The sequence below is a fragment of the Cinclus cinclus genome, chromosome 18, assembly GCF_963662255.1.
Source record: "Cinclus cinclus chromosome 18, bCinCin1.1, whole genome shotgun sequence".
Lineage (NCBI taxonomy): Eukaryota > Metazoa > Chordata > Aves > Passeriformes > Cinclidae > Cinclus > Cinclus cinclus.
The window spans coordinates 15,153,356-15,178,183 of NC_085063.1; the positions used below are offsets into that span (position 1 = coordinate 15,153,356).

General features: G+C 50.0%; 1 protein-coding gene across 1 annotated transcript in view; it reads left to right on the forward strand.

Annotated features, from left to right (window-relative positions):
* The first annotated feature begins 4,783 nt into the window (after positions 1–4,783).
* KCNB1 (potassium voltage-gated channel subfamily B member 1) overlaps positions 4,784–24,828 on the forward strand; it is a 94,562-nt gene continuing 74,517 nt past the window's right edge. The window contains exon 1 of the mRNA XM_062504790.1: positions 4,784–5,350. Coding sequence (XP_062360774.1) covers positions 4,784–5,350 — 567 coding nt within the window. The remainder of the gene's footprint in view (positions 5,351–24,828) is intronic.

The window sequence follows — 24,828 nt, forward strand, 5'->3', positions numbered from 1 at the left end:
GTACTAAGTCTCAAACTTGATGTGAACAAGACACAGCCAGGAGGCAATGTTTTACACACCTTAGGGAATAGGCTGGTGCTTCCACAGCTTCCAGTGCCCCCCAGAGTCATCCTCATCAAGAGAAGAGGAAAGGTGGCTCTGATGGAGCCATCCTTGGGAAGAAGAGCCAGGGTCAGTGCCTGTGGTCAGTGACCACAGACAGAGACTGAACAGAGGCATGGGAGGAAAAGCGCATCCTGAGTGGAGGAAAAGCACATCCTGAGAGGAGGAAATGCTCACACTGAGAGAGGCAGAGGGCTGGAGCCACGGGGGATGGCTCTGAGCGTGCTTTGTGGAACCTGAAGCAGAAGATTCTCTGATAACCAACCTGCTCTGGGTTGTTTCCTGCCCTCCTCCCAAAGGCCAGAGGAGCCTGAGGCTGAGGAGGCAGCAGGAGCTGCTGGCAGAGTCTGCCAGGTGAGCAGGGTGCAGCTCTGCCAGGTGAGGCTCTGCCAGGTGAGCAGGGCGCATCTCTGCCAGTCCCTCCTCGAGGCAGCAGCAGGGAGAGAAGCCAGCCTGGAACAGGGAGGGTTAGGGGCACTTCTGGGACTTCAAAATACTTCCAAAAACATTAGACAAGCTAAAAACTTCAACTCTTTATCTTTCTTTAAGGTTCATTTTTGGATCGAATTTTGCTGTCTGCTTCCAGTAGTTCCCCCAGGTATTCCAGTATTTCCACACTCCTGGGGTCTCAGTAGCATGAGCACTGTCTATCTCGGTTCTTCTTGCACTTTTCAACACTTGTTAGGGATCTCTGCCAATGAACCTGATAATTTTTTTTCCCATTTAAGGGAAAAGAATTTAGGCTGTAAAATAAAATCTCCATTGTACCTAAAGTGCTTCCAGTCTGGAAAGAAAATCCCTGGAAACTGAGGGAAGCCTTAAAGGAACATGATAGGAAACACTCTGCCACAGAGGCAGTTTATTGTGCACAATTGCCTTTCCCACTCCCAAGGACAAGTTCCAGGCCCTTGGGCTGCAAGAACAATATGGTTTATTGTTACATCTTAGAGCTCATTTCGGAATGTGAAACTCAGCAATGGGGACCCAGCCAAAACTCGGGGCCACCTAAAGCTTCTGCTCCCCTGTCTGTGGGAGACCCTCAGTCCCACATGCCATGGCTGTGACGGGGCTGAGTGCTGCTTTGCAGACAGGCCAGGAGCTTTCCTTTTCTCACAGGCCTTTGTTTTCCTGTTAAATTATGTAACCCAGCCTTTCTGCTTGCTTCACAGGATGGACAGGAGGATGCCAGACTGTCATAGGGCACAGTTGTTTGGGAAGATGTGATACTTTTCCTTACACAGGCAGAGGAGTCACCGCAGATCAGCACAGGGATATTTATTTCCACATTTAGTCTCAACCTATTTCCCTCTCATGTTATAGCTCAGCAAACGCTGCCTTACAGACCTGTTCTACCTGGCAGTGAAATTCAGATATGTCCATGCCACTGAATACGAGACCAGGAGAACATATCTGCTGTGCTCTGCATATTTCCTCTGCTGTACTTGGGTTTAAGGTGTTTCCTTGTCAATATCTGCTGTAATACCTGGAGAGAAACAGGGTTTGCACAAAGTGCATCCAAATATTTGGCTGGCTCCAGAGGCTGGGGAAATAACAAACCATAAATTAAGTTTGCAAAGCTCAGAGTACAAAAATATCAATTGAAATGTGTATCCAAACCAAGGGTGGGTGAAATAACCTTGGAGAAGAGCGAGCACGATGCATATTTCTGCATCTTCAGGCCTGCACTGCCCCTTGCTGACAAACTCTTCATGTGGGACAAGAAATGCTGCAGGGAACAGATGTCCTGGGGGTGGAAACATCCTCTCCTCTTCCCAGACTCGTGGATCACCCCAGGCAGAGCCAGCTGGAGGGACTGCCCTGGGCAGGGCTCCCTCTCCCAGCTTCCTCAGTACCATTTTCAGCACCGGCCAGAAGGGCTGAGGGAAAGGGGAGCTCCCAGCACTGGAGGAGCCTGCGCTGCCCCTGCTCCCTCCAGGGCTGGCTCTCCAGCCTCTGGGCAGAACACGTGCATGGCAGTGGCAGGGGAGCCTGAGGGCCGCAGGAGGGTCCAAACGCCCTGCTGAGAAAGCCAAGCCTCTTCCCTGCCCTGCCTCTTCCCCAAGGAATTAACTGGTGAACCTGATGCATCCCCCTGCATGAGCCCACGTCATTTTCCCTGCTGGCATCACGAGGGGATGTGGCCCGGAGGTCAGTGCTGACAAACCCTGGCTGTCCCACGGCACCTGCCAGCTGCAGGTTTCACAGCGTTGTGTAATCATTAACGGATGGAGCTTCCTAGCCCCGATCAGGGGTTTTGTCTCTGTTGTAAGAGGAGCAAAGCCGGGTCTGGAGGTGAAATGATGACAAAGCAGCAGGAGAGCTGAAGTGCTCTGAATATTGCCCTAATGTCTGTCCTGTAATGGAAGTATTCATGGGGTAGGAGGAGCTACTTACTGGAGGGGCACTGGGCTGGGATTAAGCTGGTCAACAAGTTTTATTCCCAATTCTTCCTTCCACTCCTTTCTGGGTGATCTTGCTTTTCTATAGCTTAATTTCCTTCAAAAGGAAGGTAGCCACTGATTTCTTGTAAGAAATTCCTAAATATACAGCTGATGTACAGTTGTGTAAAGTACTGGGCAAAAGCATTGTTTGGGATTTCAGAAGGCAACCTCTCAGGAAGCTGTAGGCATGCAAACACTAAATATAATAGTCTAGCAGTGACATTGAGAACACTGGGAATCAGGAGCCAGGCACGGGTGAGAGATGCATAGAAAATGGGGGAAAGCAGCCTGGGGGTCATTTTTCCTTGTTAATCACATAAAATCAGACACCTGGGTCCAATTTCAGGAACTGTCACTCGAGTCCAGGAGCCAGGAGCAATCAAGGCAAGAAGAGGGCAGAGCTGTGTACCCCTGGTACAGCAGTCCAAACAGGTGAACTGCATTAAGTGATACTAATTGGTACTAACGGAGCTCCAGGCTGCTGGTGAGGGCCATTTCCCCTGGTGGGAGTGAAGTAAAGAGACAAGAAGGACAGCCTGCACAGGAATACTTCGATTGCTGTGCTCTTGCCGGAAAGTCGACATTTTCTGTTTCTGCTGTGTTTTCAGGTTAGTAAGCGCTGCTTTACATTATATTTATAGTTCTAATCGGCAGCAGAGATCCACTGCTGTTCCTCCTGTCTGTTTCTGCAAATATCTGCAGCCATGGTTGCGGGTTCGTTCTTTCGCCGAGAGGCAGCCGGGGTGGGGGCGAGGGCCCGGTTCGCCCTCCCAGCCGGGGTGATGAGCGAGCTCCGCCAGCTCCGCCGCTCCCGGCTGGGCTCGGCATCGCCCGGGAGGCGGCGGGGGCCGTGCCGGGCTGCCTGGGGCTCTGCGCTCCTCGCTTGGCTGTGGCACACACGGCCGCGCCTGTGCCCGGGGCTAGCGGGCCGGGCTCGGAGCGGAGCGGGCTCGGAGCGGAGCGGAGCGGGCTCCTGCAATGCTGGGCTCCAGCTCACGGTGGAGCTCCCCGGCCCCGGCCCCGACCCCTCCGCCCCGTGCCGGGACAGCCGCGCACGGCCCCGCCGGAGCCGCGGGCTGCACTTGTTGATCGCCGTGCCGAGCAGCACCGGGCAGCACCGGGGCTCTCCTTCGTGCCTGCCCGGGGACAGGGCTGGGGGGCGGGCGCAGACGCGGCTCCGGCGCTGGCTGTGGGTAGGAGTGAGGAGCCGCAGCCGAGGGAAGGCCTTGGAAAGCTTCCTGCCGAAGGATCCGATTTACCTCGTTTCCCTTCCCCTCCCCCTGGGCTCGGCGGACAGCCGGGAGCGCCGCCGCCATCCCTCCGCCTTGAGGCTGCCCGGGGGGGATGCGAGCGGGGCCGCCCCTGCCGCCCGCCCCGCCGCAGGATGTAGCCGCCCTCGGCCCCGCACAGCCCGCACCGCCTCGCCGGGAGCCCGCAGGAGGAGGTAGGTGAGGGCTGGGCTCGGGCCGGGCCACGGGAGCCCTCTCCCCGTGCGCGGAGGCGGCGGCGGGGTCCGATTTTGGGGCTGGGGGCAGCCGGGTCGGGGCCGAGCCCCGAGCTGTGCACGGGGGAGCCGCTCCTGTTTGTGGCGGGGTTTTCTCTTCGTGCCATCTTGTGTAAGCAACAGTGCTCGGGGCTCTCGGGAGCCACCGGGCTCCCCAAGGCAGGCTCGGGGATTTTTCTTCTTCCCGTTTTCGTCGCTTTCCCGGTTGTGCAGAGGCCGGTGCGGAGGGTTTGGGGGGCGTCCCTGGGCAGCCCAGAGAGGCAGAGCGCGTCGTTCGAGTGGCTGTAAATCCTCCCCTTTCCCTGCCCCAGCTCTTTCCTCGGGCAATCTCCAAGGCCGGAGTGACTAAAAGCCTCCGGATCTCCCCGCAGCCTACACGGCCGGGCAGGGCGGGGGGGCAGCCCGGGGTCCGGGATGGGAGCAGCCCATCCAGGGCCAGCGCAGCCCCTCTCGGGGCAGCCCCGCGCCCGGAGCGGCTCTCGGGACCGTGCCCCACCTCCGCAGCCCTGCCGGCGGGGGGACCCCCGGCCGCCGCCCGGGGGAGCTCGGCGGGCGCACGTGGAGCGGGCCGGGCTCGGCGCCGGGCGCGGTTCAGCACCGGCGGGCGGACAGCGGCACCGGCGGGCGGGCACCCACGCGTGCCTCTCTTGCAGCTCCGGGGCATGGAGGGGAAGGAGAGGTGAGGAGAGCCGGCCCTGCCCCGCACCTTGCAGCTCCAGCCTGAGGGGGACCAGCGATGCCTCTGGGGATGAATAAGCATGGATCTCGCTCTACTACCTCTTTGCCTCCGGACCCCACCGAGATCGTCAGGAGCAAGGCCTGCTCCCGAAGGGTCAAGCTCAACGTGGGGGGGCTGGCCCACGAGGTTCTCTGGCGGACCTTGGACAGGTTGCCACGGACCAGGCTGGGTAAGCTCAGAGACTGCAACACGCACGACTCCCTCATGGAGATCTGCGATGACTACAACCTGGAGGAGAACGAGTACTTCTTCGACAGGCATCCCGGGGCGTTCACCTCTATCTTGAACTTCTATCGCACTGGCAAGCTGCACATGATGGAGGAGATGTGCGCCTTGTCCTTCAGCCAGGAGCTGGACTACTGGGGGGTGGACGAGATCTACCTGGAGTCCTGCTGCCAGGCTCGCTACCACCAGAAGAAAGAGCAGATGAATGAGGAGCTGAAGAGAGAAGCAGAGACCCTGAGGGAAAGGGAAGGGGAGGAATTCGATAACACTTGCTGTGCTGAGAAAAGGAAAAAGCTCTGGGACCTCCTGGAGAAGCCCAACTCCTCCGTAGCAGCCAAGGTAAGCGCTCCACATCTCATTGTCTGCTGGCTCGGGACTGGTGATGCTCACCTGAGGTGCTGTCCTCACTTTGGTGTCTGGGCACTTGTGGCTGGATGGATGCTGGGAGTGAAGGAGAGGAAGGCCTCTCACACACAGATGAATTTCAGTGGTTTTGGGGTGTTTTTTGGTAGTTCGGAAGGGATATGGTTTGAGCGTTGCTGGGGCAGCCTGGGCTGCTCAGTGTGGGAGAAGCTCCTCTGAGCAGTGCTCTGTGTGCAAAGACTGCTGTGGCTGGACATTTTGGACTTGATATCTGCTGGCCTGTGTTGGTGCAGTTTGTAACTGAGATTTCTTTGGGCCTAAAATGTGTAAGTCTTCAGCTGCTTAATCAAATTGACTTTCAAGAAGACACTCCTGCTTGAACTCTTAGACCCAGGTGCTGTGAGGAAATAATGCTTTCCATTCCAGGGCTTAATTAATTTCTTTATTTGTGTGTGTATGTGGTGAAATATATCTCCTAGTTGTTTGTATCATGCACTCCTAGGCTGTGTGGCTGCTAAAGCTGGTGTTTGAATTTTGTCCTTTACCTGATTCCAGCCTTTTTGAAGTCTTCCCTGTGCAAGTGATGCGGCTCTGTCTCTGTCAATAGCTGAAGTGCTGCTTACTCTCTCGTTGGTTCCAGTGGACAGGTCTACTTGAAGGCGTTTTGAAGAGAAGATCCATGTTGGGAGAAACCAATGTCAGAGTTGGCTCTGATAATTTAGCTGCCTCATGTTAGTCACATTTTCTGTAGTGAGGAAAATCTCTGCGAACACAGTGATTCAGTAACCATGGGGACAAAAGTGAAGGGGGAGAGGTTGAAAACTGTGGGATGAATAACTGAAAAGCATGAGAGACTGAGAAGCAGGGACCAAAACTTGAATTTTCTTTATACCCACATCCTCGCTGCTCGGCACAGCAGTCACAAGAAGCCCTGGCTACCTCTGTAATGCACCTCTCTGTACAAACATCTGCAAATGCTGACCTTGTCTTCATCCCTTAGCTAGTCTGGCTTGGATGGGCTACTTGTGAAAACACAGTTCTTTACCTTTTTGGTTTTTTCTTTTTTTTTTTTTTTTTTTTTTCTCAACATGCTGCACATCATGAACCAAGAGCTTGTATGAAACTTTGGGAAGGGATTTTGTGAGGCGTGGACTGGCTCAGCCCGGTACAGGAAGGGGAGCCATGGTCTGCCTGCTGAACCCATTATCACTTTTTTAATGTCAAACAGAGCCCCAGAGTGTCTCTATCTCTCCAGTGGCACAGATGACACTGTGATGAACACATGAATAATTTATAAGGCTCCTTTGGCACAGTCCTGGAATTCTGAAACACAGGCCCCAGGCTTTGCTGTCTGTGGCACTGACCCAAAATCCATTAGAGACTGTTGATGTTCATGATTTATTGTATATGAGCAAGGGTCATTCTTGCCAAATAAGTGTCTTTTGTGATTTATAAATGAAATACTCTAGCTTCATTTTCTGAGAAAATTCTCGGTGTAAGTGCACCCGGCATTGCAGGCTCTGGATTAATTGAGGGGGAATGGTAATGCATCATTGCCCTTAGCATTTAGAGCTGCCATTCTGGGCCTTCATTACTGCAATGAAAATGGTGCTGTGTGTTCTCAAATCTCAAATATTCCAGCAGTTCCCAAACACAGATTGCCACTCATTTCATGTGTCAGCAGGGCAGAGAGGCCCGATGAACAATTAGCTTAGCAGGCAGGGACAGCAGCCCTGCTAAGCTGCTCCTGATCCGATTTGCTCCCTGCTGGCGGATCGCCTTTCCCTCTGCCACAGTGTGCCCTCTGCTTTGATCACCTTCCCGAGCAGTCAGTCCACACTGAATAGGTTGGGCTCACTCCTCAACTTGTGCTGGAAGGGCATGGGGAGGGAGACTTGGCAGCCTGGCCCCTTATCTGCCCTCTCCAGCTGTGCCCAGGCTCCCTTTGAGGCTGTGTGTGCTGAACCTGAGCCCCTGGCCCGCAGCTCCAGCTGGCTGCTCAGGGCAGCGCTTGTGCAGACCTCAGGGAACCTCTGCCCCCCTCCTGAAGCCAGGCTCCCTCTGCTCTGCCACGTCTGGGAGCCCCAGCTGTTCCTATGGAAAGGGAACAAAGTAAATTGTTGTGAGGTTTAATGCCACACAAGGTCCTAAAACCGCTCTTGGGGAAATCTGAACTACTCTTGTTTGTTTTTTCTCTTCAGACATGTTCTACTCAGTGCAAAGGGTTTTCCATCCAGCAAATACAAGATACCTTCATGTTCTCTTCAAGAAGTCCAGAAAATGGCCACAGGTGTGGGTTTTCCCCCCAAGCCAAACCAGGGTCTTTGGCTGCATTTTAACATTTTCTGCACAGCACCTCAGCTGACCCCTCCATACCAGCCTACTCCAGAGTTATACTGGGACCAGTTAAACAGAGAGGGTTCTTTTTTCACTTGTTTGGTTTACAGGGATTTGGGTCTGCCCTTTTTTTTTAATTCTTGGAATTTTTTTGTTGGTTTTGTTTTTCTATGGATTTTATTTTTATTATTTATCTACATGGGAGACAATATGTCTGGGTATACCCCAGGTTGTAAAATAGCATTCAGATAAGAGAAGAAGTATCCCCCAGAACTTAAATTTTTGTTGCTTTCTTATCCACTGGAGATCTACCTGTATCTTCTGGTTACTCTGTCTGGCTTTTAAGCCAGCCACCTCATGGCAAGCAGGGTCTGATTTATGTGTGAGGCTTCACCCTGTATGTGACTGGTTAGAACACTCCTGGGTTTTACAATTCCCACTCCCTGAGAGGCCCCAGGTTTGCAGAGGAGGTGCTGGGGCTGCAGCAGCAGAGGGACAGAGCTGCTCTCCCTGGGCTGCACCCACAGCCCTGTCCCTCTGGGAGGTGTCAGAGCCACAGCACTGCCCCAGCTCGGCCCAGTGCCCAAACTGGTTCTGGTTCAGCCCCAGTGCCCTGGGCTGGGATGCTCTGTGCTGCCCTGCACTCACCTTCCCAGAAGGAAACCCCAGTGTGCAAAATGCAGCACTCAAGGGACTTCCCCTCTGTCAAATGCAAAAAAAAAAAAAAAATTATCAGGCAGTTATTAAATAAAAATCATCTCCCTCTAACCTTAGAAATGTTTTCTAAAGGATCTGATTCTCCCATTTCCTGTGGTTGTTTGCCTGCATTTTCCTGAGAAATGATCACTGCAGGCTTTGTGGATGATTTCTCCCCTTCCTGCAATCACTGTTTTTGCACATTTATGGTTATTTTTATCATTCTCCCAGTCTATCTTAATAGTTTAGTGGCTGATTCTTGGTTTTGTTTTTTAAATAGTATTCTTCATGTACTTGGGTGTACTCACAACATCCATTTATAACCACAGAGGACTCTGGTGCTTGCTTCTGTCATGGTTTACTCTGGAAGCTGACGAGGTGCAGATATTTTCTGGAGTAGCTCTTACACTTCATTGCATGGCAGTTTTCCTTTAGTCAGGAAAGAAAAGCAGCTCTCCAGAAGCCAAGCAGAAATGCTGATTTTCCTCGGGGTGTGGTGTCCATGCCAGGGCAGTAGTGGTTAGAACTGCTCCAGCATTCTGGTTTGGGTTTTTAATCCTAATTGCTCCTTCCCTTGCCAGGGCTGAGCTTGGGCAGCTGGTTCCTGCCACCCTCAGCCCAGCTGCCAAAACCTGGCTTGCCAAAGTCCCTCTGAAGCTGTGGCTTTCCACTAACCAGGGCTAGTTAGGGTCCATGGGTTCTCACTTGCCTGGCCTTGGGAGAACCAGCCTTGCTGTAATTCCAGCTGGACTTCATGTGGCATCCTGAAAAAATAAGACTGCAGTTGTTCAAGCTCTCCAGTATAAGCAAATAACAAATTAGACCGACTTTACATCTTAGATTAATGTCTGTGGTTCTGGAAACTCTCTGATCACCTGGACCTTTTCAGTAGCTCTGCAAGAACATTGCCCTTTTTGCTTCCTAAGAGGAATGTATTTATTTTCCTCCTTTAGTCCTTACAAATTATTTCCCCGATCAATATTTGAGCAATTAGTGTTGCATGGGATGTGGAGGGGGAAGTCTGCTCGTCTTACAGACTCCTCTGCATGTGCTGGTTTCATCTATTTTTCCCTTGCTGTCCTGAAGGCTGAGAAAAACACGATGACATCACCCACTTTGCAAAAAGCTTCTCTGCATATCTGCATGTCAAGTAGGATGTGCACTTCCTTTCCTCCTCGCTGCCTCCACTTCCCACTTGTCCCTGTCCTGTTGGGAGCTCAGCTGCAGTGATCCCTCCCTTCTGACAGGCTATTTCTCATCTTTTCCTCTGCTCCTGCTATGCCTTTGCCAGTGCAATAATATCACATTTATCCTTGAAAACATGCAACTCCAATTCAGTAATCTCATTATGCATGCCTCTACATTCCTTGAACAGCTTTTCTCTGCTGCCCACTGCTCTCTGCTGCTAATCTCTGGATGCATTGCTTAGGGACTGGGGAGGATGCTCTCTAAGCTCTTTTCTTATTATTGTTGATAGTAGTGACAAAATAAGAATGATAAAAGCTTCTTGGAGATACATTTGTTACATCTAGAGCATTCTTCCCCCACATGGGCTTTCTATTCCTGGCCCTCCCTTATGGTGTGCAGTTTTCATTCATCTCTAAACCTGCCAGAATTTAGCATTTGGCAGAGGAAACCCCTCTCCTGAATCTCAGGGGTCACATCTGAGCCATGTCCTGTCTGTCTCCAAGGGTCCCATCACAGACCAGATGTTGACTTTGACTGTTCAAGTCAGACTGCCCATATTTTGCCTCCATCTGTAACTTTTTTTTTTTTTTTAGTGTCATAGACCTACTGCCTTGGCTTTTTTGCTATACATATAGGAGACTTTTTCCCTTCATCCAAAATGAACTCATATCTTCAGAGATCCTCAAAAGCAGAGCCTCATTCCAAAGCCTCTCCCCTGGGTTCAGGGATTTGCCACTTTGGTCTGTAGCTTATCACTGGGCTCCTAGCACAGCCCTGTCCTGTGGACACACAAGTGATTTCTGTTCTGGATCAATCTCTTTTCATCCTGCAGCTGCTTTCTGGATCTTGTCCTTCCAGTGGACTTAAATCTTTTGCCTGGGGAGCCCTAATTCCTATGTTTAGTTCCCTGCAGTGTACTCTGTCTCACCAGTGGACCTTCCCACAGCGTGCTGCTGCGCTGCCAGTTCCCAGAACCCCTCTCCATTATAGCCTCCACAAATTTCCAGCTGGGGGAGAAAGCCCCTAGCCACAGCCTAGTAAACCTGCCAGCTTGGTAGCTGTGTCCTGTGATTCTTTCCTGCCTCTAAAGGGACTTGCAGGGAGTCCCTGTACCACAGCCTGGCCCACGGCGTTGCACCCTGCGTCCCTCCTGCATGGAGGCATCTGCCAACACTGAGCTTGTTCTGAGCTCTCCAGGTGGGATCCTTACCTTCCAAAGGTGGTGCTTTCCCCAGAGCTGGCATTTCTGCCCCTGGATCCAGGCAGGTAGCTGCCTTGCTCTCCTTGCTGAGGATGGTTTGGGTTCAGCAGTTTCTGATCCCAGCCTGCAGCTCTGTGGCCTCTGGAGAATTCTATAAAAGGAAAGTTAATTGTTGGGCCTTGTATTTCTCTTGCTGTGCTCACCATCCAGTCCGTGGAGTACCAGTGTGCATGAACACGCGCATGTTGGCACACTCTTGGATTTTTAACTTCTCTTACTTCCTGCTAGGAGAGCCTGCAGTGAGTTTGTGGTCCTGCCTGAGCATCCACATCCCTGAGAGCCTGCCTGCCTCTGGAGGGAAGTGACAAGCTTACATGCTTGGGCTGAATTCCTTGGAGGATGTATGCTATAGAAGTATAGTCTATGCTATTTTTAAAGCACCAGCTCTCATTTGTACCTTTTGGAAAAAAATCTCTGAGAAATTAATTCCCCTCGCTGCTCAGTGCTCTCCCATCCTGTTCAGCCTGAGAGCAGACAGGCTTTGAGGTGCCAACATCGCCAGTCAAAAAGTAGAAAATCTTGCAACAATGGAAAATTCCTGTTTTGTTCAGCTGTCACTGCAGAGGTTTAGTAATAATGGAACTCAGAATAAAAGTGCTGGACCTAGCCCCCCAGGCTCTGCTGGTGTGGTGTGACGTGCACAAGGTGCGGGCGCAGCTTTGGTACCTGTGCAGCTTTGGCAGGTACCTGTGGACAACACCTGCACGTGTGGCCAGCCCTGCCCTGTGCTGACCACCACAGTGTCCAGAGCTGGCTCTGCAGAGCTCTGTGGAAAAATCCATCCTTCTCTTAACTCTTCTTACACAGTGATTAAATATCCTTGCTGTCACATTCTTCCTTTTACCCATTTCTCCAATCACAGTTTCCTTCTGATTTCTCATGATGTCAATGCCCCCGTGGAGAGGAATAACCCAATGTTACTTTTACAACATGAGCGTTGCTATTTGTCATTGCTAATGGCAAAATATTTATGTCAAAGAAAGTTCACAGCTGATCACTTAGTTCTTACAATAAACACAGTCACTATGATTTACTCTGGAGAGATCTGGCAGCAGCAGGAGCACAATGGGGTCACTGTGTTTGAGCAAGGCATTAATATGAGCCTTCTCTCCAGGAGCTCGACGTCTGTGTTGTCATGTTCAGGGCAGACAAGGATCAGATGTGATGAGAGGTGTGTGGTTTGGTTCCTAGGTCTGCTGGAGGCTCAGCTCCCTCCTGGGCTGGGTTGGTTTCCCAGGGGCTGTCCCGGGGAGCTGGTGGCAGACAGGGCTCCCTGCCCTCACCTCACTGCCTGCCCAAACTGCTTTAGCCTTGGCACTCCGTCCTTGGGCTGCCCTGCCCTGAGTTCCGTCCCTGGTGTTCACCTCCTGCCACTCCCAGTACAGCAATCCTAAACCTTGTAATGAGCTTCCTTCCCCCTGAACTCTGCTTTCCCCTGCTGTCTTCTTGCTTCTCTCCTGTCTCCTACACGGCCTGGCACTGCTGAATGTGTTTACAGCAGGCCTTGGTGAGGTCTTGTTGTGATTTCTAATGAGAAATTCTACCCTTTATTGCAGGGCTAGCCTGGAAGAGGGCTGAGGTAAGCACTGTGCCTTGGTGCCTGGCTATGGCCTCTCCCCAAGCACATTTATTTTCTAGGTCCTCAGTAACACCGGCAGCCCTAGTCCTGCTTCTGTGGAGGGTAAAAATCCCATTGAATGTATTGGGAACAGATGAGTATTATAGTGTCTGTGCTCATCAAGCAAAGCTCTCAAAGTGCTTTGAAAAGATGGATTAGTTAAGGCCAGGACAAACCTGTGGTATGTGTATTATCCCCATCTTAAAGTGAGGAGATGACCATTGCCCAAGGTCGTGAGGAGGACTGGGCAGGGCTGGGGGACCCTGGATTTCCTGTCTCCCACATCACCAGGACATTTTCATGGTCTAGAAGAGCTTCCCGTGGCCCCTGGCACTGCCCAGCATGGGAACTCACAGAGGGAAAGGGGCTGGCAGTCCTCTGGCAGTTTATCCAAGGGGATGGAGAGAGAAAACAACCCACTCCTGGTTTAAGCACTCATATTCCTACTGAAATGAGCCCAGCCTCAGTAAAGTGCTGGAAACCTGCGTCAGGTTTGAGGGATGAGTGGTTACAGGAAAATCCTTGGTTACAGGTTTTCCTCTGCTAGGTCTGAAAGCAGGAGATCTGTACTAGGCTGTGTTCAGGCAGCTCCAGGGAGGGGATGCTGCTAAAGTGTTTTGAGCAGCAATGGAGTGCAGGTGTCAGACTAGCACCCAGAAAAACCTGTGTTGGGAAATGATCAAATAAATCATAATACATCTCTGCTGCACTATATATTGATATGTATGAACTTATATTAAACCTGCCCATCCAGATGGGGATTCCTTTTTACCAAACTTAACCTCTGTAAGGAAGGTATTTATTTTCAATTAAGAGCTAATCTGTGCAAGCAGCTCCACTTTGAGCACAGCAAGTGCAATGAATGACCCAAGTGTTACTCAGCAGGAGTCTCCTCAGACACCACAACTGCCCCCTTTGGTAGAGCCTGGGCTGGGGTAGCTGGGAGCTCCTTCCAGCCTGGCCTTGAAGATGGATTTGCATTTTTTTGGTGTCCCCCCTTTCTCTAGTCACACGTCTCTCCCAGTCCCCTTGTGATTCCGGTGGATTTGTGCTGAGCTTTGCAGTTACTCTGGTCCAGTGATGTGGACTCTTGGTCCAGGGGCTGTGGATGATTTGTGACCCTTCCCTGGGCTGCTGGCACTGCACTGGGGGCACGGTGGCCTTAGCTCAGCACTCGGGCTCTTGGCTGTGTGTTTGGGCAAGATAAATTAACAGCAAAGCCAAAACCAAGCACCTGTTGGTATTCAACTAATATTGATGCCATCCCTCAGGTATCTGTCTAATCTGATAAAAAACCTACATCCCTGGCAAAACCTGGTGACCAGTCAAAGCAAATTGAAGGAACAATTTATTTGAAAGTTCTTTTTTTTCTGCTGTACATACTCAGTTCCTGTTATTATGAGTTGAACTCAATTCTGTTTGGACTAGGATTCATGCAGAGTCTCTAGCCAAAAGCACAGATTAGTTTTGTTTTATTTAGGTCCATTTGCTCTTGTTCGTTTTTGAACAAAATGGAGCTGTAAATCTCATTTGGAGTACATAAACAGCATAAACACCAGCAATGCTCTCTCATTGGTACTGATAGGCAAAATGCTTCTGAAGCATGATTATGCTCACCAGATGTTCAGACTCAGGATTCCTTGTGGGTATCTCTTAAAAAACCTCTCATTTTGCTAAAAGATTAAATTGAAGGTGTGAGCAAAGAGGTCTGTTGCAGCATTATCACTTAAAATCTTTTGTAGGAGCAGGAACTGCAGGAAGCTCCCTTTCCATGGCAAGGAATCTTTTCCATGTGCCAGCTGGGCTTAGCCTGGGTGGCTCAACGATATCCAGTGGCTACTGGATATATGTATGTATGTGTGTATATATATATATATATGTATGTATGCATGTATATATATAGGATATATTGGATTTGTAGTAAACAGGGAATAGAAACGTGCAGTGGTACAAGGCATCAGGAGCAGCAGCTTGGATCCCTGAGGACCCTTTTGGGTCACTGTCTACTCTTTTCCTGTCCTCTGCAGTGCTTTGGTGTCTGTCCATCCCTGGCTCTCTGTCCTGCCATCTGAGTGCATCATGTGCTTGTCCTCCCAGCTGCCTTGTCAAACAGAGCAGTGGGATTGTCCTGGTTTATTTGGAGAGGGTGCAGAGGTTTCTCCAGTCTGCGATGGAGAAAGGGACAGAGTTGTAATTCACCCCTGGTGTCTGGGCTCCCTTTTCCCTGGATCCCAGCCATAAGAGTTCAAGCAACAGCTGGGACACGAGACCTGACCCCTTCTGTGGAACTGCCCAGGAATCCATCTGAGGTTGGGTTTCTTCACATTTCTGGGAATCGGGTTTGTGTTTGGCACGTTCTCAGCTCTGAAAAACTTGGTTCACACAGATGTGATTCTTCTGTTTGTTTGAAAATGTCCATCTCCTGCTCTGCACACTTCATTGCTTCTGCAGCTCGTGCTTTTGTCAACCATAGTGACCACACATTAAACAAACTCCTTGTAATTGGTGCATTTGACTCCTTCCACTGTTAGCAGTGCCTGCAACATCCCTGTACTTCTCCATATCTGGCTACTCTCAAAAACTCTGGGTCCCTCAAGTGTTTGGATCGACAGTGAGTGGAACTCTCTTCCTCAGGCAGTGTTTGCTGTCTGCCTTCCTGATGGAATAAGGAGCTTTCACTCCTTGTTTACTTACTCATGAATTTTTGGTAAATCTGTCCTTCATAGCATAGAAGTTGAATCTTTTTAGAAAATAAAAGGATAAAAAAAAGAAGCGTTGTCTTCCCTCCTATCAATGTGCCAGAAGTTTATTAATAATACATAATAATTATACGTTGTGTTTCTTAGCTGCTTTCATGTGAGGATCTAAAAGTGCTTCATAAACATTAATTAAGTAATCCTCACGCCTGCCTGGTGCAGTAACTACTGCTATCAATCTGCACTGAAATATGACAGTGCAGAAGAGACAGTAAATAAGAAAATCTCCCAGATACAGACAAGAGCAAAGCAGGCACAGAAAGGCAAAGCAGGCTGGAGCAGATGCCATCATCCTGTGGCTGGACTTTGTGTGGCTCCAGCAGTTCCCCTGCCAGCTCTGCAGGGTTGGACACAGGCTGGGCACAGCAGACAGGAGATGTTCTTGACCAAGGCAGTGTTTTCTCTGCTGGCAAGAGGAAAGTTGTGATTGGCAGCAGAGCTGGTGGCAGCAGCTCTCTCTGGAGCAGCCTCAGCAATGGGATTTGCAGATCCTTGCTCCAAGAGAACCTGTTTGTTACCCTGGGCAGGAGGGTCCCCAAGGGGCAGCCTAGCAGCTGCATGCAGTGTCCCACAGAGGGTCTCTAACCCTCAGCTGACCACCCAGGGGACCCTCACAGGTTCTATGGTGTCCCCACATAATGCTGCTCCTCTTCTCACAAAGCTTTAGGAAGTCCTGCACAGGTGGGCTGCAAAGTTCACCTTAGTTCTTCCCTCTTCCTGGCACTGAACTGCTTGAGCACCTCTGTCTCATTCCCTTGGCTGGCATCCCTTAGGAATGGTTTTTGTTAGGGTAGAACAGAGGTGATAAGGACGTAACACTGAGGTTCTGTCAGCAAATGCCCCCTCAGTTTGCAGCTGTAACTCAGCCTATTGCCAGGGCACTGAATTAAACTGAACTGAACTCAGGGCAGACACCACACAGTTGTTGTTTGCCTCTGATCTTCCCCAGGTAAGAGTGTGATGGAGCTCAGCAGGGTTTGCAGGGCTCAGCTGAGAGGATCTGTGCCTTGGGAAGGTGATGCCTGTTACTGTGGGGCAGGTGGGCTCATGGCAGCAGGCTGGGATTGCACTGGGAAGGACCTGCAAAGGTTTGAGGTGTCCTCAGAGAGGTGATGTCATAGCTGGGGGGGACTGCCAGGACACGGCTGGGCTCCTTTCCCCGGAGTGCTGAACTCCCTGTGGTACCACAAGAGCTCTGATACATCAACCTCTAATTCCTCTTCATGCAGGAGATGTCAAGTGACATGACTGGCTTTTACTTTTGGTTTATTTTGATGAAGTGGTGGGTTTGGTAATTCCAGGTATATTGGATCTTGCTTACTGTTATTTTGATCCTTGGAAGTAAATTTGAAGCAGATGAAGTGCAGTCTAGGAATTACAATTAATTCCTACTGGCCAAAGCCCTGCTAGCCCTGCCTTGGCCAAAGCAGATGTTAGCAAAGGGACTTTTGGAGGACCAAGAGCCTCATGCTTTGTTCATGCCACCCAAGGTACTGCCAGATCCAGCACTCTGTGTGTGTGTGTGTGTTCTGACCTTTCCTGACTTCAGGTTTCTGTCTGTGGCTCACCAGGACAGGACATTTCTGGGCTGTGCTGATCAGGAGGTATTTCCCCCAAACATAAGATGTGCTGCATTCTAGAGCACATCAGGTATCAGAGTGCATTTTGCTAATTGACACATTTGTGCTCTCTGTCTGTATTTACACACAGTGTTATTCTACAGGTGTAACTTTAGACCTCCTGCAATCCCAGGGAATGATCTCATTTAACATCTGCAGCCCTGGCCAGAACTCCAGCACATGCCTGCTCAAATACCAGATTTTCATTGTGCTAGGCAAGTGCACCAGGTCTCACCAGAGGGGTCTTTGGCCTTTCTTTCCTGTCTGCTGAACACTGGGACAGGTGTAATTCCATTATTTTTGCATGTTCATTAAGCTAAAGAACACATTTGCTGAAGTTTCTGGCTATGAATGAATGGCCATGAACGAAACCCACTTGACTTAATGGTTATTTTTAAAGATGCTCTTAAGAGTTTCTGTGAAGTGGCTGTGAAATACATCTTAGTTTGCACTGTCTTCTGTAAAATTTGCTTCATGGCCCAGATAACTTGAGCATGGCAATGCCACTTCCAGGAGTTATAGATGTAATTAATTTAATCCATAAACTCTTTGTAGGAAGTTCTGTCTTTTTGTTCTGTGTTTATTTAGCACTAAGTAGAACAGGGTCTTGACTCACAGCTCGTGTATGCTACCCCAAAACGAGTAATAAATACGTTTTACAGAGAAAGCAAAAACTGCTGTAGAAAGGTATGGGATTAGTGTCCCTAATTGCTGATCCCATTAGCAGCCTGGCCTGTTTCCCCAGGAGGAGGAGGAGGAGGAGGAAGAGGAGGAGATGTGCTCAGCACTGCTCACCCCAGGCTGGGATCCCACGTCCAGCAGGGCTCTGAGCTGTGGGGAGCACTGAGGGGTTCTTGGGGACAATACTGGGGCAGTCACCTCCAAATCAGGGAGTGGGGCAGATAGAGGAGCTGTGCTCTGGCTGTCCCTGTCCCCCTGCCCTGTCCCAGCTGTGTCCCAGCTGTTTGTTCTGTCCCACTCCCCTCTGCCAGCTGTGTCACAGCTGTGTCCCAGCTGTTTGCTCTGTCCCCCTGCCCTGTCCCAGCTGTGTCCCAGCTGTTTGTTCTGTCCCACTCCCCTCTGCCAGCTGTGTCCCAGCTGTTTGTTCTGAGCTGCTCCCGGGGCAGTCCTGGCTCCAGCAGTGCCCTGTGATTCTTTCCTGCTCTCCTTTGGGGGAGGGTGTGAGGGAAGGAGGGTTGTACCCACAACTGCTGTGGTTTCACATGCAAATCAGGTGTCTTGAAGTTCATACAAGCCATTACTTGATCCGTGTGTGTAAAAGCAGGATAATTGTGTGAGTTGTGTGTGGAAATGGTCAGCAAATAAGAACCTTTCTGTCAACAATTCATTATCCTGAGGGAAGCTATGTCTCTTCCTAAATTTATCCTTTTTTTTTTCTTTTCCACCAGGTCCTTAAGCAGTTCATATCTTTGCTATCCTATCACTTGTATCCTGTATTATCACCTACTTGTTGGAATAGTTATTTTCCTTAGAATTTGCCTGGGGAATAAGCCATAACACTGGCAGAAGGCTCCTTCTTCCTGCTCACAAAAATGATCTTTTGCATTAAAAGTGCATTGGGACCCCTGTCACAAAGGCTATTTCCTCCAGCAAAGACACTTCACCACTGACCTTGCTGCTGTTGTCTTTCCCAGGCTGTTTCTGCTGTCCCAGTAGCTCTGTGTGCTTGAACCCAGCTCCAGGGCACTGCTCTTGGGTTCTCTTCCCCAAACTGAGGGAGGGCACAGCCTGTGTCCCATGGCAGTGCCGTGGCTGCGTCAGCACCTCTGGGTCATGGCTTTGCTCTGGGTTTCCTGCACCCACTCCAAGAGGGGATTTTTAGTGTCTTGCACTTCCGACCAACATCTGCAAAAATCTCTCTTTGGTTTTGAGAGATTGAAAATCTCTCTTTGCTTTTCCCATCCTTGTCTGGTTGGACAGAAACCCTTTGGGCAGCACTCCTTTGCCCTGTACTGGTACATCAGAGCCGTAATTCCAGGGGCAAACCAAACACAGTCTGTGTTTTCACTGCCCTGCTGCTACAGCACCATTTCTGCCTGTGTTCCTCAGAAGGAACACAAATAAATCGGAGTTTGGCCAGCTGTCTCCTTTCTGATTTAGTATCCTAGGTGGTCAACAGTGAATGATTAATCTTAAATGTCACCTCTTTTCCTCTCAGACTAAGTCCTTAAACTGTTGGGATGTGTGAATACATTTCAGTAAAGCACCAATCCCTGTGCCAAAGAACAGAGCAAGCATGGCAAGGTTCCAGCCTTTGCACCTGTTCTGGTCTGCTCTTTGTGTGAAGTGCTGCATAATTGTCTTCTTCATTAGCTGCCTGCTGAATTCTGCTTTGGGAGGGATTAAAAACTCCAATGAATATGGATTATTTCAAATGTTTTCCTTTGGGGCACAGTACAGAATGAAGATTTTTGGAGCTATATGTTGGGGTAATAACAAGGGATGGAAGATGCCTTCCACCACCCTTTTTCAAAGTTGCCCCTTTCAGAGCAAGTGTCACAGAGAGCTGATCCCCCCCTCTGGGCACACACAGGGCTCTGACCCAGCTGATCCTTCCTGCAGGCAAAAGGAAACCCTTGCTAAGAGTGGGACACTTCAGCACACACTAACTCAGAATTGGAGTTATCTCCTCAAGGTCAACAGGTGTTAAGCAGCTTCTCACCATTAAGCATGTAGCAAAGGGGCAGGTTAGGGTGCATTTAAAGAACCCCATTCACTGAAGAGTCCAGGAGAGCGTGCTGATGAAGTTTTTATAAAAATAGGGACATTTTCCTCCTCCAGTTAAAATTCTTAAGTGCTTCAGGTTAATGTGACATCTGCAACAACCAAGAAGCCTACAGAGATTTGTTTCTGTGGAACAGATCTTTAACAATCTGAACTTTATTTTATGTTTTGGTCTGTTTGGACACTTCTTGTCACCTGCTATTTGTGCCTGTAACTGTGACAGTTCTGACCCAGGAGCTGTGAGAAAGGGCCAACACAGGGAAGGAAACCTGGGTTTTTTTCCCTCTAATTCAGCGACCAGTCTGCCACGGCACATTCAGCTCAAGTCCTTTCCCTCCCTGGTGAAAGCAACATTTGATTCTCTCTCCTGCTAGCATTGCAGAGCCAAGGCTGCCCTTGCAGGAGCTTGGTTATCTCCATAGCCTGGCACGGGGCTTGAAGCTTTCTGTCATTCCAAAGCTTTTGCTGGGGAAAACAAAGGCATAAAACTTCTCCAGGAGTTTGTAGCAAGTGCTGGGGGGTCCCAGGGCAGCACTGCAGCCACAGGCACTGCCCAGCCAGGGAACAGCCAGGCCCTTCTCACCAGGTAATAAATCTCAGCCCTTAACTGGCTGTGCAAGGATGCTCTTCCCCTCCAGGTGAGGAATCACATGGCCATAAAATTTTGTAATGTAAACAAGGCAGATGCGGTCAGAATCCTATTTGGACAGATTTATAGCCTGACTATGGAGCAGCAACCTTGCCTGGGCTTTGTGCCACCAGGAATTAATATGCACCCTGGGCTCTGTTCTCCTTCTGGACAGTGTCCTTCTGCATGCTTGTGTGTTAGACTGTAAGCATGAGAGTCTGCTGCCTGCTGAGAGAGACTTTCCTGGGGAGGCTGTGCTGGACAGCCACTGCCCTGCAGATTGTGTGGAAGTGAGGGAGAGTGAACAGCCAAATTTGGGAGAGCAGCACTTCCCCAGCACGTGTAAAGCCTCCAGGCAGCTGGCACTGAGTCCTTGTGCAGTGATTATCACAAAGACACTCAATGTTTGCCATAGTTCCTGCCTGCACTGAGATGAAGAGGTTGCTGGAGAAACCACATCTGTTGACATTGAGCAGTGATCTCTGCCCTGCCCATATTTGTGGGAGGCAGTGGTCACGTTCAGCTGCAAATATCTACCCCAAAGCTTTGAACACAAATTCCCTGCTGCTCATTAATTGCAGTCAAATTAATTCAGCCAAACACGTCCACGTAGGCTTCACCCAGAGAGTGCTTTCGTGAGGTCTGTAGGTCCCCAAAGCTGCCTGAACTGTGCTGGGCTCTGCTGAAGGGGATGTGTGCCATGAAGAGCAGGGGTTGCCTGGGGCTCTGCAATGACACAGAAACAAAGGTGTCACAAAGATTAGCACCAGCAAACCCTCCTAGACACTGTGGTGGCAGCAGGGTCCCTTTTGAGTGGACAGGAGACCAGAGGAGGATGGATCATGGTGCCTCAGGATTTACCTCCTGTCCTGCAGTGCTGGGTGAAGCCAACACTTTATTTCCTTCTCCTGTGTCTTTTCTTGGAGCAGCTGTGATGTCCTTTGTTTTCCTCCTCTTCCAGGTGTTCACACCCAGAGGTGACCACAGGAGTTCCCAAGCTGCCCAGACTTGCTGTTTTTCAGCCTTCACTCTCAGGTCATCTCTTGGGTGTTCATTTGCAACTCCCCACTTCAAAAACATTGAAAAGTAATGAAGGAATTAAAGAAAAATGCAGAGAGGCAAGAGGAACCAACCCATTTTATTCCAGGGACTGTGGTCCCAGCACTGGAATTGGGCACAGATTTTCACCTTAGGCACTCGCTCACATGTGAAATCTATTCTTGTACCTGTGGAGTAAATCCCTCCCTTTTCTCACAGTGCTCCTGTAGAGGGGACTTTGGGCACAGTTTTGCAGCATCTGAACAGGCCAAATGACTTCCTTGTAAAGAAACAGATGAGGTGAAAGGACCTGGTTTTCTGATTGATGACTTAAGCTGTATTGGCCACATGGCAGCCACTCGGAAAGGCTGGTTGCTATGGGATTGCCTGATACCTTCAGGGAAAATAAAAAGGAAATAAAAAGCGTTTCTTTGGGTTCAGCAGTTGATGGTGTAGCAGCATAAATGCTAGGGCATCTGTTTCGGTCTGGTTTGTACTTCCCTGCTACTCACAGAGCTCTGGTTGTCTGTGGGGTTTCAGGTGAGGTGTAAGAGGCAGGTGGGCACTGGGATGCTCCGTGCCCTGTGCTGGGAAAGGCCTGAGGGAGCTCTGCACTGATGGTTCCTTCATGTCCCCATCCCCACAGAGCCTCCCTGCAGTGCCAGCATTTCTGCAGTGTTTGAACTCAGTCTCCAGCCTGGCTCTGTGCTGCAGGAAAAGCCCCCAGCTCTCTCCTTTCCCTGTGGCTGGTCCGAGCTGAGCCCACCAGGGCTCCTCACCACATTCCCAGAGCAGTTCAGGGTCATGGTCACAGACCCTGAGCCTTTGGGAAGGTGCAGAGGGCAGGTGCAATGGCAGGTTATTTGCTGTTATTTATTTGCTGTTATTTGCTGTTTGAGGTAAGCAACACACACCACATTCAAAATTCAAAACCCCATCTAAATACAGAGATAAGAGCAGGGTTGTAGTTGAGATTTCTGGGCAAATGCTTTCCCCACTGCTGGGGGAAGGCTGTAAAAGTTCTTAAACTGTCAAATTTGCTCTTTTTAGATTTTCTGAATGATACAAGGAGGTTTGCGTGGAGTAAGGTGTTTATATTAGCAGCACTAACAACGATGAAGGTCAAAGGCAATGTGGAGATGTTACCCATGGGATCCATCTTTAATGTAGACCAGCAGACTTCTAAAATTCTTCCCACTGCCCTCTTGCCCCCTTCCCATTATTAACATTCAGGGAAGTTCCAGGGAAAAGAGTGCTCTTAAAATTTCATACTCTCATAGAGGTGCAAACTACTGCTGGGTGTTAAAGAGAGATTTGCAGTCATCAGGATGGCAGATGCTAAAGGCTCCTGAGCTTTTTAGAGGAGAGCTGCTCATTGACTGCAGGACAAGGGTATACAGAAGGATTAGCACTCAATAAATCCACCACAGGAGTACCAAGATGTTATTACTTGGGTTTGGAATATCCTGAAATAGCTCACCACCTTGGCAGTTTTGCATCACTGATGTACTCTCAGCTGGATAATATGACTTCCTAGAAATGGATCAGATAAATCGAGCTGTTTTAAGAGTGTCTGTCTCTATTTTTCATATATTTCTTCAATCTGTGTTCCAGGAGAAAAAATCATATTCTCTGGGGGCACCATTCATTCATACACAGCTCCAGATGCAAACACCAATAAACCACAATATCCTTAATTAACAGCCCCAGAGTGCATGACATCAGGCAGGTACTACCAGCACCTTAGAACAAAGTACACTTGGAACCAGGTGCAACTATTTACCAAAAGCCTCCAGAAAGCCCGCAGTAAAACTGTTTGTTTTTCCAGCACGTTATGCACTCACTGTTATTTCTCTAGATGGAAGAAGCAATCTGAGACACTAAAAATACCCACCTTAGAACAACGGAGCTGTAAAATGATGTTAAATAAACCGTAACTCAAGGAAATCTTCCTCATTACAGTTTTATCTTCTGGGTGAGGCAGAAAAGGTTATAGGGCAGGATTTTATTTGGGGGGCACCGGGCAGTGCTCTGGGGACACCCGTCAGCAGTGAGGACATAGCCAGGGGGACACAGCAGGACAGCTGCCCTTGGGAGCTCTCTGGTGCAGGATGTGAGCCCTGAACTCTGTCCTTTGGGATGAGCTGTGCTCTCAGGGCAGCCAGAGAGGAGGGGCAGTTTGTATTTGCCCCTGTGCAGGGACGAGCAGAGCTGGGAACGGAGCAGGGGCCAGGGCTCTGTGCCCTGGGGAGCTGCAGAGGTAGTGCCAGGCAGGGCAGGGCAGGGCAGGGAGGCTGGAGGACCAGGAGCACTGGCTGTGTTGAGGACAGGCTGCAGAGAGGCTGTGAGCTGTGAGCCACAGGGATGTGGGGCTGGGGAAGGTCCTGTGTTACCTGCAGGCTGTGAGCTGCAGCCTGGCACTCTGGCATTGTGGATAAAGCTGCAGCTGCACAGTGCCTTTGAAGCAGTGGTGTTCCCTGTTTCAGACCCAGGGACAATGGAAAAAAAGTCATTTTTCCAAAAACAGCTGGCATGTCAAAACCTAGATTTTATTTACTGACCTTTCCAAAACCCGTAACAAGAAGTCCTTTTACAGAAGGAGCCTCTGCCTCGTGCCTGGCTTGGGAAGCACGAGGGACCAGTAGGGCAGCTGCTGGGACCCTTGCAAGCCAGACATGGGATCTGGGCCCTTGAGCATGGGCTTGTACATAATTCATTGGTGTGGTTTTTTAAAAAGCCCTTTGCTCTGTCTTGTGTCAGCCACACGCTCCTGACTCAGTTGAACTGCTTATTCTTTCACTTAAGCTCTGCCCTTGTTCTGACAGAGGATTTCTAGTAGTTTAGTGCTTGTTATTAACAGCCTGTAGAAAGCTGCAGATGCTGTTATTTTCCTGGTAATGCAGAATTTCACTGCGCTGGGGTATTTTTTCAGCCTGTCCATCAGACAGATAAAAACACGCTCCTTTTTTCTCCACTGTCAGATTTTTCAAAGGCTCTTCCAAAGCAGGTGCATAAATTAAAACAAAATAGAAGTCAGAAGTCAAATGAAAACTCTTAAATCTGTACCCTACTGAGAGGGATTATGGGGAGTGGAAAGTCTGAGTCACTGGTGGCCACTGCCCGGAGCCAGAGCTAATGCGGCTCCTGCGGGGCAGGGCAGAGCCCCCGGGAGGGGCAGCCTGCTCTGCCCCTTGAAAACCCGCTTCTACTCCTGCAGATTTGATCGCCGCTGGAAAAAAAGGGAAACATGTTGGTGAGATGTACTTATCCTTTGATCTTTCCCTAAAGTCTGGTTTCTTGGCAGGATTTCCAGGTATTTCAGTGCTGAGAACGTGGCAGTGCTTTAACTCTGTTTTCCCAGTTCAGCCGCTGTGCTCTGGGATTTATCCCGGCCGCCCTTTATCTCTGCAGCCACACTTGCACATGGAAGCTGAATTAAACGCCCAGGGACAAACCCTGCCCCTGATGATTGTCTCCTCCTGGGTGACAGTGGTGGCCTGGCCCGCAGGAAGAGCTGCTCTCCTGGATGCCCCTCGGGCATTCTGGTTAATATTCCTCCCCTTGCACA